The 13,151-nt window shown below is 41.5% G+C and overlaps 1 protein-coding gene across 4 annotated transcripts in view; it reads right to left on the reverse strand.

Moving 5' to 3' along the window:
• Positions 1 to 13,151, reverse strand: part of LOC138759418 (protein kinase C alpha type) — a 286,911-nt gene that overhangs the window by 77,291 nt on the left and 196,469 nt on the right. For all 4 annotated transcript variants that reach the window (XM_069929780.1, XM_069929782.1, XM_069929779.1 and 1 more), the window contains exons 6-7: positions 9,768 to 9,924; positions 3,630 to 3,764 (exon numbers count right to left, since the gene is read on the reverse strand). In XM_069929780.1, the coding sequence (XP_069785881.1) occupies positions 3,630 to 3,764; positions 9,768 to 9,924 (292 nt within the window). The remainder of the gene's footprint in view (positions 1 to 3,629; positions 3,765 to 9,767; positions 9,925 to 13,151) is intronic.

A 13,151-nucleotide genomic window follows, 5' to 3' on the forward strand; every position in this document is an offset into this window, starting at 1 on the left:
AGGCAGACGGAATCTCTTGTAAACTAAAAGAAATAAATGAAGCATTTAGGCAGTGCTATATGCAATTATATAAATCTGAATCAAATGGTGATTTTCATAAAATAGATGAATTTCTGTCTCATTTGGAACTATCAAATTTAGAGCCTGAGGAGTGGGAATGATAAGATACTCCCTTCTCCGAGGAAGAAATAGTAAAAGCACTGAGCTTGCTACAGACCAATAAGTCTCCAGGAGAGGATGAATTCTACCCACCCCGCCCTCCCCAGAATTCTACACAGAATTTAAGGACCTGTTGTTCATGGACATGGTAGAACAGACAGCTGACCCATACTCTTCCAGAAACTTTTTCAATGGCAATAATTACGGTAATTCCCAAAAAGGATAGGGACCCACTAAAGCCGTCTTCCTATAGGCCAATCTCACTTCTGAACACAGATTATAAAGAATAGCCAAAGCTCTGGCAAATAGATTGGGTCAGTATTAGCCAAAACTAATAAATCCAGATCAGGTAGGGTTCGTGCAGAAAATTGGCAGCCAATATAAGTATGCACTTGTAGGGTGGATCCAAGTATAGCCATGGCACTGGACACAGAAAAAGCCTTTGATAGACTAGAGTGAGACTTCTTGATTAAAGTGTTGGAAATATTCAGGTTGGATCAACCATTCATAAATTGGGTCAATGCATTATACTCTAAAACCTAAGGCCAAGGTTATTAACCGGCAAATATCCTCAGCTTCCCACTGACTAGGTTGAGTAGGCAGGGCTGTCTGCTGTCCCCAGCTCCATTCATATTAGCCATTGAACCATTAGCAGAAGCCATTCACCAGGATCCAGGCATTAAGGGATTTAGAGTAGGCTGGGAAGAACACAAAATGAACTTATTTGCAGATGATATGTTAATATATTTTTTTCAGAGCCAGTAGGGTCATTGGCCAGGTTACAGACCATACTGGACTATTGTGGTAAAATCTCAGGATACAAAATTGATTATGAGGAATATCAACGAGAGAGCAAGTTCAAGTGGCCACAAAAGGAGATTAATTATCTGGGGATAAAGGTGGACAAAAATCTACAAAATTTGTCTAAACTGAATTATCTCCCCCTGCTTAGGAAGATTGAGGAGGACCTACGCAAATGGACAAATCTGCCCATAACATTGATAGGCAGGGTCAACTGCATTAAAATGGACATGATGCCAAGGCTGTATTCCTTTTTCAATCTTTGCCTGTGACATTGCCCCAGAGTTTATTTAAGACACTTCATGGATATGTCAGACAGTTTATTTGGAGAAATAAGGTAGCCAGAGTCTCCAAGGAGAAATTGACTTGGGATTACAGTTTGGGAGGAATGAGGCTCCTACACTTCAGAAAATACTACTGGGCGGCCTAGTTGAGGTTTATCACATCATTCTTTGATGAAGACAATATACCCTCCTGGGCAGAAATCAGTAGGGGAGAAGATAGCAGGAGAGATTATATATAAATAGGATACTAAATTCTTCTTTGGCTTGGCTTCGCGAAGATTTATGGAGGGGTATGTCCACGTCTGCTGCAGGCTCGTTGGTGACTGACAAGTCCAATGCGGGACAAGCAGGCACAATTGCAGCAGTTGCAAAGGAAAATTGGTGGGTTGGGGTTGGGTGTTGGGTTTCTCCTCCTTTGTCTTTTGTCAGTGAGGTGGGCTCTGCGGTCTTCTTCAAAGGAGGTTGCCGCCCGCCGAACTGTGAGGCGCCAAGATGCACGGTTGGAGGTGATATCAGCCCATTGGTGGCGGTCAATGTGGCAGGCACCAAGAGATTTCTTTAAACAGTCCTTGTACCTCTTCTTTGGTGCACCTCTGTCTCGGTGGCCAGTGGAGAGCTCACCATAGAACACGATCTTGGGAAGGCGATGGTCCTCAATTCTGGAGACGTGACCCACCCAGTGCAGTTGGGTCTTCAGCAGCGTGGATTCGATGCTTGCGGACTCTGCCAGCTCGAGTACTTCGATGTTGGTGATGAAGTCACTCCAATGAATGTTGAGGATGGAGCGGAGACAGCGCTGATGAAAGCGTTCTAGGAGCCGTAGGGAATGCCGGTAGAGGACGCATGATTCGGAGCCGAACAGGAGCGTGGGTATGACAACGGCTCTGTAAACGCTGATCTTTGTGTGTTTCTTCAGGTGGTTGTTTTTCCAGACTCTTTTGTGTCGTCTTCCAAATAACCCAAAAAAAAGACGTCCCTAAATGAAAGCACATAATGCAAAAGTGGCAAAAGATAAACCACATTATTGGATTAAAAGTAGGACTGTCCTCCAAAATGCCCTGAACCCAGAATAAATTAATTCCTATGACCAATGGTAATAAGATCCTGGGGACCTGGTGCCAGAAGGGATCAAGTGTATTGAAGATTGTTAAGAGAAGGGCCAGCTCAAGTCATTCAAGCAAATAAAAAATACATTTGATTTATCAAATAAGACCTTCTTCTGCTATCTTCAATTAAGATCTTTTTGATGGACAAGTTAGGCCCAACAATGCCCCTGCCATTGTATAGTGACATGGAGGCTCTAATTCAAAAGGGGATCACATGTAAATTCATCTCCTGTTCCAACGCAAGAGCCTGAAACTGGGTTTTCTTAATTGAGGCAAAGATGGGAGTCAGATTTAAGAACAAGAATTCTTGAACGATGCTGGTCCGACTTCTGTCAAGATATAGGTTGGTGCAATACAATTTCTTGCACCAGCTATACCTTATGCTGCAAAAATCACATAAGGTTAAATCATAAATCTCTGAATTGTGCTTTAGATGCAGCAGAGAGACCTACCTTTGTGTATTCAACCTGGTTATGCGCCAAGGTGAGACCCTTCTGGGTAGAAATGAGGGACATTTTAGAAAATAAATGACTGGGGTGGAGTATCCACAGGGTCCAGCCCTGATCCTGTGGGGGATATTAGGGTCGTGAGTCCGAGGTTTTCCAAACACCAAATTCAATTTGTAAAAGTTGCCTTGGCTGTGGCCAGGAGATGCATAATGGCTGTCTGGAAATCTGACTCTCAGCTAAGCATAACGTGATGGAACATTGTTCTCCTGAAGAAAATTACAACTTGAGAGGGAGAGACAACACGTTCGTTAAGGTGTGGCAACCATACTTTCAATACAATGAGGCGCAAGTGTGAGTAACCCTCCCAATGCCTTTCTCAAAAGGAAATAATGGACAATAGGCTCACACAAGTCCGAGAATGTCAAGACTGAGGAAGTAAGTCAGAGGCCTGGCCAGCACTCTACTCTTTTTTTTAAAAAAAGTGAATTTGCATTGTTATTTTCAGTATCTGATATATTTCTTTCTTTGTTAGAGTTGGGGTGGGAGGGGGATGAAAGATGGAGGGAAGGAAGGGTAAATAATGGCTCGATATAAACTAATCTGTAAAAGGTGAGGAGTGATCCCCCTAATGTTTGTAAAGTTTGAGACTGTAAAATTACAAATAAAATTTTCCCCCAAAAAATAATTTCCCAAGTGCACTTCTTCTGTGCACCAAGAAACAGAACAGTAGCATAAACTTTCAGCAGAGGAGGTTACAGATGAAAGAAAGGTTGAGAATGGCTGCTCTAGAGCAAGGGATTTATTCACAGTGGCCTGGGTAACACACGTACCAGCCAGATGCCCCAGACTTCATCAGCTCAGACACACCAAAGGACAAGGAACCCATGAAGTCATTCCTGGTGGTGCGGTCCCAGTCCCAAATCTCCACCGAGAGTCGTCGATCTTTGTCACTATTCTTCAGTTTACTGGAAGAAGGAAGAAAGAGATTTAAATTTCTTAATAAACCAGAGTTAATGTTGATTCAAGAGTTCTTTTCACTGATTATATTACTGCTCTGTGCTGCTTTGAGTGCCAGAGAATGTTGAAGAGCAGTTAACGTACAAATTACTGGCATTTCAGAAGTTCCATTGATTGACTGAAGCAACTAACACCTCAAGGTCCTTATCATAATCAACACACTTGGAAGTTTACATCAAAATTTAGGAATTTACTCCAATTCTGCTTTTGACCTTGAACCCATGAATGATGATCCAACCCTCCAACCGGATCGCATTAACATCAACTTCTCCGGTTTCTGTTAAACTCCATCCTCCACCAACCCTTCTTCTCCTTATTGCCTTTCCCCAGCTCTGCCTGTCTTTCTCTCTCTCTCCTCTTTTCCCTCTGTCTCCTTTTACAGAGCCAAAATTAATTCTCACCTTTCCTCTCATCAAATCCATTTAACACCTTCTGTTGATCTGGACTCCTCCCCCTCACATTCTTCAGTCTTCATTGACACCTTCCTGTTCTTTGCTTGTTCCTTGAAGAAGGGCCCAGGCCTGAAACGTCGGTAATATATCTTTACCTCTTATGGACGGTGTGAGACCGGCTGAGTTCCTCCAGCACTTTTGTATGTTTTTACTACAATCACAGTGTCTGCAGACTTTCATGCTTCACTCTAAATTAACCAAAGTACCACGAATTTCCTGAAGGCACCTCCACTTGTTTTAAAATGTTTATTGTCACGTATATTAAGATGCAGTGAAAAGCTTTGTTTTATGAGCTATCCAGTAAGTCAACCCATAATGAAATACAGTAGATGACACAAGAATAAAATAAAAGCACAAAGTAGAGTGTTGCAGCGAGTCAAAGAGTGCAAGCTATACTGTTAGGAGAACCAAGTACAGATAAATGGAACAGGGACACCATCTTTTACTAATAACAGGCTCGTACAAGAGATGGATAACAGCAGGAAGTAAACTGTCCTTGAATCTGGAAGTTTATGTTTTTAACTCGTGTACCTCCTGCTGGATGGAAATGCAGTAAGACGGTGTGACCAGGGTGTGATTGGCAGCTCTCCTGGAGCAATGGGGAGTAATAATGGGGTTGATGGAGGGGAGGGGAGGAGCTACAATCATAACTCTGCAGTTTCTTGCTGCCTTAAGGAGAAGAGTTCCCAAACCATGCTGCAATGTATCCAGAAAGGCTATTTTCTATGGTGCATCTGGAAAAAAATAGGTAAGAGGCTTTGGGACAAGGTGAATTTCCTGAGGCTGCTGTGGAACTAGAGTTGTTGATGTGCTTTGTTGGTCATAGCGGCAACAAGGTTGGACCAGGAGAAGTTCTTGGTGATGTTCACTGCTGCTTGCAACATAGAACACTACAGTACAGAACAAGCCCTCGATGTTGTGCCAACCTATATATTCCCACCCAAAAAAAGCAACCAAATTCCAGATCAGATTTCTCTGCATCTTGAAGTGGATCTTGCAGCTATTGGTGTACCAGTGCACCTGCTACTGTTGTGTTTCTAAGTGGGAGAAGAAGTGTCTTTGGGAAATGATGTTTGAGAGCTCTGGTTAGTTGCTGCAGTCCCCTTATGCACTGGATTGCACTTCAGTGCCACATGGTGTCAAGGGAGGACTGAATGGTAGATGGATCATCATTAAACACTTTATTACTCAGTGCATCGGGAGACAGGGGAAACCTGTCATGCAGGCAGTGGCCAAATGCGTATCAGATGTGGAATATTGGTTCAGATGTGACATGCTGCATTTTGAAATTTGGACACTACATGGCCCAGGGAGTTGAAAAATATCTGGATGCCATGCTCCAGGTGGCATTCTTCAAGAGAGTCAGTGGCTGTGACTACATGAAGGTAGTGCAAAACAAGCCTCAATCTTTGCCCTTGTCCAACAATGACTCAATTCTTCTCACCTTTGCCGTCATGCGCAAGGGACTGCAGGGAACATGAGCTAACTGCCAACAGGCCCATTCAACTTGAGGAATGTATTGGCTAGGCGATGGTAGAGTTTGGTGGTTAGATCTGATCATTCACAGCCGGTGGCATGAGTCCTGAAGGCTGCTTTGACCAAGTTTAAGGGCACATCCTCAGATCTGCAGAGGAATAACCCAGTGCTCAATGTGGAATCCAGCAACATAAATGAGAGAGGATGAAGGTTCTGCTGAAGGAAAATGAGCAATTAGAGCCCAAATTAAAAATCAGTACCTTTAATTATCAGTTGCAATAACTGGCATGTGGCCAATTGGAACTGACTCAAAATTTATGTGACAAAAACAATTCAATTCATGGGGCACAGGTACCAGAATGACCAAAGGAACAGTCATACTAACCATTCGACATTTATTTATTTCTTTGGTAATATGAATACTTGTCCTGCATTTGTATTGTATGTCTGTAGGTGTGTTATGTCTGGTTGTGTGTCTGCATGTTTTGCACCAAGAACCAGAGAACGCTGTTTCGTCAGGTTGTACTTGTACAACCAGATGATAATAAACTTGATAGTACCAGAGAAAGAGAGCTGTTGTGTCAATGTGGTTGTCACTTGAATTGGGCTGCACATATGTCCTAGCAAGTGCGATCGTTAAGACTTTAAGGGCTCTAACAGAATAAATTCAGAAATAACAAAGCAATAGAGCAATATAGCAAATGGATCATGATAACCAGAGCCCTTCAGGGAGAGGGCATACAAACAAAAGTCTGGATCTCCAATTAGTGTCAGAGCAGGGGAAATGGTAAAAGGATGACTTTGAAAGCTGTTTATTTGAATGCACACAGCAGTCGTAATGTAGACAAATCAGTGACACAAAATGACCACAGTTAGGATTTAAATATCTCAGGAATTTTTTTTTTTAGAAATTATAGGCAAATGAGCCTAAAGTGGTTGCTCAGGTAGTAAATGGATGGTATAAACACAGTCATTAAGAAAAATATCTTTGCTCAGAAAATCAAGCTGAAGAATCATTTTGGGAGGACCTAGAAACAGCAAGGGATGAACATTGGTGGGATTTGTCTGCAGGTTTTTAAAAAGTAATGGTCATGTATTCCACCAAATAAATCAGTAAATTTGAGGGCCATATAACAGGAGTTGTGATAAATAATGGAGTCAGACTGGGCAAACAAAACTATCAAGCAAAGCTGAGAAAGCAAATTCATTTCAAGCCATTTTGCCAAAATTAACAAGGCTAAGAGGCACTATTAGATCTCATGTTGTGCAATGATGAAGAGTAAATTGATAGGCATTAGTTAATTGCTGTTACAAAAGAATGATCATGTATTAAAATTTTATGTAAAAATTAAAAGTGATTTACATCAAACTGAAATCAGGATCTTAAATCTAAACCATGCCGGCGTAAGAAGTATGGTGGGTTGATATAGCCATTAGCATATCAAAAACTATTGTGGTAAGCAATATCGAACAATGCAAGAATTCTTTTTTAATAATACCTACATCTCCAAGGCCAAAATTTTGGCAGGAAAATGGGTCCAGCTGTCTCTAACAAAATATGTAAAACTATATGATCAAAGAAAAACTGGAAAAAAATTCAAAAGAGAACCAAAACACTGATTGGTAAAGGAAAGTGAGGGGAAGACGACAGACTGTAAAGACTACAACAAATACAAAGAAAAAGATCAACAAAAATTAGAGTGGATCACTTACAAAATACCACAGAATACAACACTGAATACAATGCAGAAACCTGCCCAGAAACAGTAGAAAACAAAAGGTCTATAGTGAATTAGAAACTACACGATATTACGAGTGAAAAAAATGGAATTGTAGAAATTAGAGGAACTGAACATTGATGAACCCTCATGTCCTAATAATTATACAGAGATAATGAAGCTACTTGTCTGACAAAATTCCAGATTCCAGAATGGTTTCCACAGAGTAGAAAGCATCAAGCATAACTGAACATTTTCAGAATGGAGGGAAAGTGAAAACAAACAACAGGCTACTCAGACTTCAGTGGTATGAAAAATGCTGGAATCTATTATTTCAGGAAATGATATCAGAACACTTAGCAAGTAACAGCAGGGGCGTAGCAGGTCATGCTCAACCTTAGAGGAGTGACTAAGAGAGGAGAGGAATGACTTGCACAATTGGAGGAGTTGGATGTAACCTAGATCAACACAAATTGTGAGAAAAAAGGTCAGTCAAACAGTGCATAAACAGCCTTTTTGCCCACATTGTTCATGCTCTCTATTGTTCCTAAACATGAAACAAAGCAGGGTAGAGATTGTCCATGTCATTTTGCTAAATGCCCTAAACAGAACCTTTGAATTTTCCACTTTATTTTCCATTTCTAATTGCTCTTGAGAAGGCGGAACTGAACCACTGCTTTGAAACACTGCAGTCCTGCAGCACTCCCACATATTTTGGAAGTGGGCTAGATTGTGCAACTGCCACAATGAGTCACATTTATAGCAAAACTGACTGTGGACATAGTTCGAAGTGAGTGAAACAAGGAAGTCTGCAGATGTTGTGTTTGCAGTAAATGCACAAAAATGATGGAGGAACTCAGCAGGTCATGCAAAGTCCATCGGAGGTAAAGATATATAACCAATGTTTCGGGCCTGAGCCCTTCTTCGAGGAATGAACAAATGACAGGCTGGTGTCTGAATAAAAGGACTGGGGGAGGAAGGAAGAAAGATCAGGGGGAGGAAGGAAGGAAGGGCAGGGTGAGGAAGGAAGAAAGGGAGGAGGGAGTAGGAAGGGCAGGAGGAAGAGCGCAGGCCAACAGCCAAAATCCTCTCATCAGAGAGACACTGAGAGGAGGACATGAGACAATAGGTGAAAATTGATTGAGGGGTGGCTCTATGAATGCAGAGTTGGGGGTGAAAGGGAAAGAGAGAGATAGAGAAGAGACATAGGGATAGGGGAAAGGGAGAGGTGGGAGTGTGGGGGCAGGGGGAATAACAGAAGGTAAACAAGTTGATGTTAATGCCATCCAGTTGGAGAGTGCCCAGACGGAATATAAGGTGTTGTTCCTCCAATCTGCAGGAGATCTCAGTCTGGCAGTGCATGAGATCATGGACAGATATGTCGGCAAGGGAATGGAGTGGGAAATTGAAATAGGTGGCCTCTGGGAGATCCCTGCTATCGGGGCAGACAGAGCCAAGGTGCTCAATGAAGCAATCTCCCAGCCTGCATCCAGTCTCTCCAATGTAGAGGAAAACACAGCAGATTCAGGAGTGAATTGTTGCTTCACTTGGAAAGACTGTTTGTGGCCCTGAACCGTGGTGAGAGAGGTGGTTTGATATAAGTGAAGCATTTCTTCCAGTCACAGGGTTGGGTACCAAGGGGGTGATTGGTGGGAAGGGACAAGTAGACAAAAGAGTCACGAGGGAGGCAGAGAGGGGAAGATGTGTCTGGTGGTGGGATTACATAGTATGTGGCAGAAATAGCAGAGGAGGAAATGTTGGATGTGGAGGCTGGCAGGTGAGGATAAGGGAAATCCTGTCCTTGTGTGTGGGGGTGGAGGGGGGTCAGGGTAGATCTGCGGGTAATGGAGGATATGCAGGTGATGGCCAAGTTGATGATGGTAGAGGGGAAGCAATGTTTTTTGACGAAGGAAGACATCCCGAATGACTTAGTTTTTATCTTCAAAATGAGTATTCTTTTTCAAATATTTTTAGAGTTTAACATACAAGCATGCAAAATAAATATTGATTACATAATGAATCAATTGCATACAAGTAAATACATACAGAATGGAGAATAAATAATAGGTAAATCAGAAAATATGCTTAATATATGCTAATAGTTACTGATAATAATGCAATCTAGTAATAAATATAATGAATGTAACCATGTCAGATCCATTTATTAGACTGTTAGACAGTTATATTAAAATAATAAAGGTTAAAAAAAACTAATGAAATAAACTAATCTAATCTAAAATGTGTATTCTTAAAAAAAAATCATTAAAAAGCTCCATTTATGAAGTAGAAATAATTGTGGACTCACAAAGTGAACGATTCATTCCAGGTGGGGTTGAGAGTTGACCGGATGGTTTTTGTCTTCTGTTTGCTTTCACTTTTGGGATCAGGGATTAGTTTGAGTTTGACATAAGGATCTGAAAGGCCATTGGGATCCATGGGGATTAGATTTTTAGCATCTCTCACTGTAAAACAGGAAAACAAAGTCTTGTTTAAAAAACTGAAGGAGCAGGGAATGTCATTTAACACAATCCCAAGAAATATTACTTAATCTTTCACCATCAACATCATTATGTGTTCCATGATCCCAGGGCCTTCCTGCAGTGGAAAGAGTTTCTCTGTCTAGTGTGACAGATTATATCATATTTTACATTATGTATAGATGCATTGAAGGAGATAAGATTGTGGGAGTAGTGTAGGTCACAAACAAACACCAACATTTCACAAAACAGATCTCATTTAAATGCCAGAGCTCTGCTCAAGCCAGACAGTCCAGGATCCGAGTGCCTTTGCAAAAAGTTTGAAGAATGCCTATAGAGACTTCACAAGTAGGTATTCATTGGACATGCTGTGGAGTAATGGATTCTTGTTTTGAAAAGCAACAGATGAATAAACTCAGAAGATTGGGTCCAGTGCTGCAATCTGTCTGAATGCAGTAAGAGGTCGTGTGGTTTTGCAAGTAGAGAGAAAGAGAGAGAGAGGATACCAGACAGGCTTTCTCTCTCTCTCTCTGTGTGTGTGTGTGTGTGTGTGTGTGTGTGTGTGTGTGTGTGTGTGTGTGTGTGTGTGTGTGTGTGTGTGTGTGTGTGTGTGTGTGTGTGTGTGTGTGTGTGTGTGTGTGTGTGTGTGTGTGTGTGTGTGTGTGTGTGTGTGTGTGAGAGAGAGAGAGAGAGAGAGAAGAGGTTTCTGCAGCATGGCAAGCTGGCAGCTTGTTTAAAAACCCTTGTGGTCCATACAAGAGGAAATGGCTGGCTAGAGTGTTTCACCTGAAATAAGGGAAACAAAAAGGAACTCTGTGGTGACTTGAAGATGAAGAGGTTATCATTTGGAAAATCATGATGGGGCAAGTTTCTTCGGCAAGACACTGAAGTAACTAATGGAAGTAAATTAGTTTGTGTGTGCCCAACGAGCCTCTCTCTGAAAACCGACAAGAAGCATCTTGAGCAGAAACCATTTAACCGTTTCCACTAGAGCATGGTGAAAATTCATAAATGTTAAATTCTGTGCACAGTATAAGAATTGTCTGATACCGGTGAACTTGGAGGAGTAAGAAGTGAGATTGGACTGTGAATCAAAGAACTTTTCTGAACTTATACACACATTACATACACATGTGCTTAGATATAGAAGGGGGTTAAGTTAAAATTTGATCCTGTTTTTATATTTAATGAAAATTAAAAGCTACTTTTGTGTAAGTAACCATTTGTCTTGGTAAATTTCTGTTGCTGCTGGGTTTTGGGGTCCTCTGGGCCTTTAACACTAGACACTCCATGATTCTAAATAATCCTATAATATTTCCTCTCATACTCAGTGCTAAGGAGAGCAATGCTATCTTCTCTAATGTAGGCACACAACTTGTCTCTATTCACACCTTTCATACATGTCATCTATCAGTACCTCAGTCCTCCCCTTGATCTGATTCTTGCTAAACTAGCTAACATCCTTTTCCAGGCTTTATTCCAGCTGACATTGTGAACTGTTATTCATCCTTCAAGCACCCTTCTGCCATGAATGTTTGCAGCATTGTGCTGTCTCAATGTGGCTTTAGTGAAATTATGGCAATGATAACACAATTAAATAAACAGATTAAAATAAATATTTAAGGCACACGTGGCTGGGAAGGTGATGAGTGGCAGCAGTGCTACAAGGGAGTTGATGGAAACCATTGGGATCCATGGCAATAAAAACTAGCAAATACTGTCTCTGCAGCTTGAAAAACTTCAGCTCATAGTTGATGAGTTGGGAGTCCAAGATATGGACATTGTGATACAGCAAAGAGGGCGTCTTATCCAGGCCACTGAGAACTGCAGAAACAAGGATGTACTATGAGTTGGGCACACATGGGGATCCTCAGCCTTTGCACCTGCCCAATAGCTCTGAGATTTTGTTATTTCTTTGGGAGTTTGAGGAGATTTGGTATTTCACCAGGTGTACTGTAGAGAGCATTCAGACTGGTTGGTTTACTGTCTGGTATGGAGGTGCAAATGTACAGGACAGGAAGAGTCTACAGAAAGTTGTGAACTCAGCCAGCGCCATCACGGGCATCAGTCTTCACTCCATTAAGGACATATTTGAGAGGCGGTGCCTCAAAGAGGCTACTTTCTTGGACCCTCACCAGCCAGGCCATGCCCTGTTCTCACTGCTACAATCAGGAAGGAGGGACAGAAGCCTGAAAACATACACCCATTTTATACAAATAGCTTCTTCCCCTCCACCATCAGATTTCTGAATGGGCAGTGAACCTATGGACACTACCTCACTTTTTCACACTAATTTTTTTTTTTTAATCTTGTATTTATGGAATTTTAATTTATAGTAATTTTGCACCTTGTTTTGTACAATAATGCTGTTGCAGAACAATAAATTTTCATGACACGTGGATGAAAATAAAGCTGATTCTAATTCAGCCTGTGTGGATTACAATAGAAACTGCTGAGTGGATGAGCAATTAGACAATAGAATAAGAGTGGGATCCACTGAGAGCAAAGTTCCAATCTCTACATGGTGTCAGGGGACAGGAATAATCTTAACTGAACAGTGGAGAAGGAACACTAAGGGGCCGGTGGAATTGAAATGAGGAGGTATTAGATTTTTTAGGAGGTAAAAATTGACAAATCTTACATCTCTCAGGTTGATAGGATAGTTAAGAAGGCCTCTGGGAAGCTGGGCTTCAATAGTCAGGGGATTGAGTTCAAGAATCAAGAAGTCATGTGACAATTCTACAAATCACACTTAGAGTACAGTTCTAGTCACCTCATTACAGGAAGGGTGTAGAAGCTATGGAGAGGGTGCAGATGAGATTTACTAGGATGTTGCATGGATTGAAAAATAAGTCTTATGAGGCAAGGTTAGGAGAACTGGGACTTTTCTCTTTGGAGCAAAGAAAGATTAGAGGAGACCTAATAGATGATTATAAGATTCTGAGAGGCATAGATGAGGTGAACAGCCAGTGACATTTTCCCCAGGGTGAGAATAGCAAACAGCAGGGGTCATGTGAACAAAGTGAAAGTTTAGGGGAGACATCAGAGTAGGGTTTTTTTTTTTACACGGAGAGTTGTAGGTGCCTGGAATGCATTGCTAAAAATGGTGGTGGAGAATGAAATATTTGGGGCATTTAAGAGACTCTTAGACAGGCACAAGGATGGAAGACAAATAGAAGGTTATGGAGTAGGAAGGGTTTAGATTTTTGTTT

This window comes from Narcine bancroftii, chromosome 3 (assembly GCF_036971445.1).
Source record: "Narcine bancroftii isolate sNarBan1 chromosome 3, sNarBan1.hap1, whole genome shotgun sequence".
NCBI classification, from domain to species: domain Eukaryota; kingdom Metazoa; phylum Chordata; class Chondrichthyes; order Torpediniformes; family Narcinidae; genus Narcine; species Narcine bancroftii.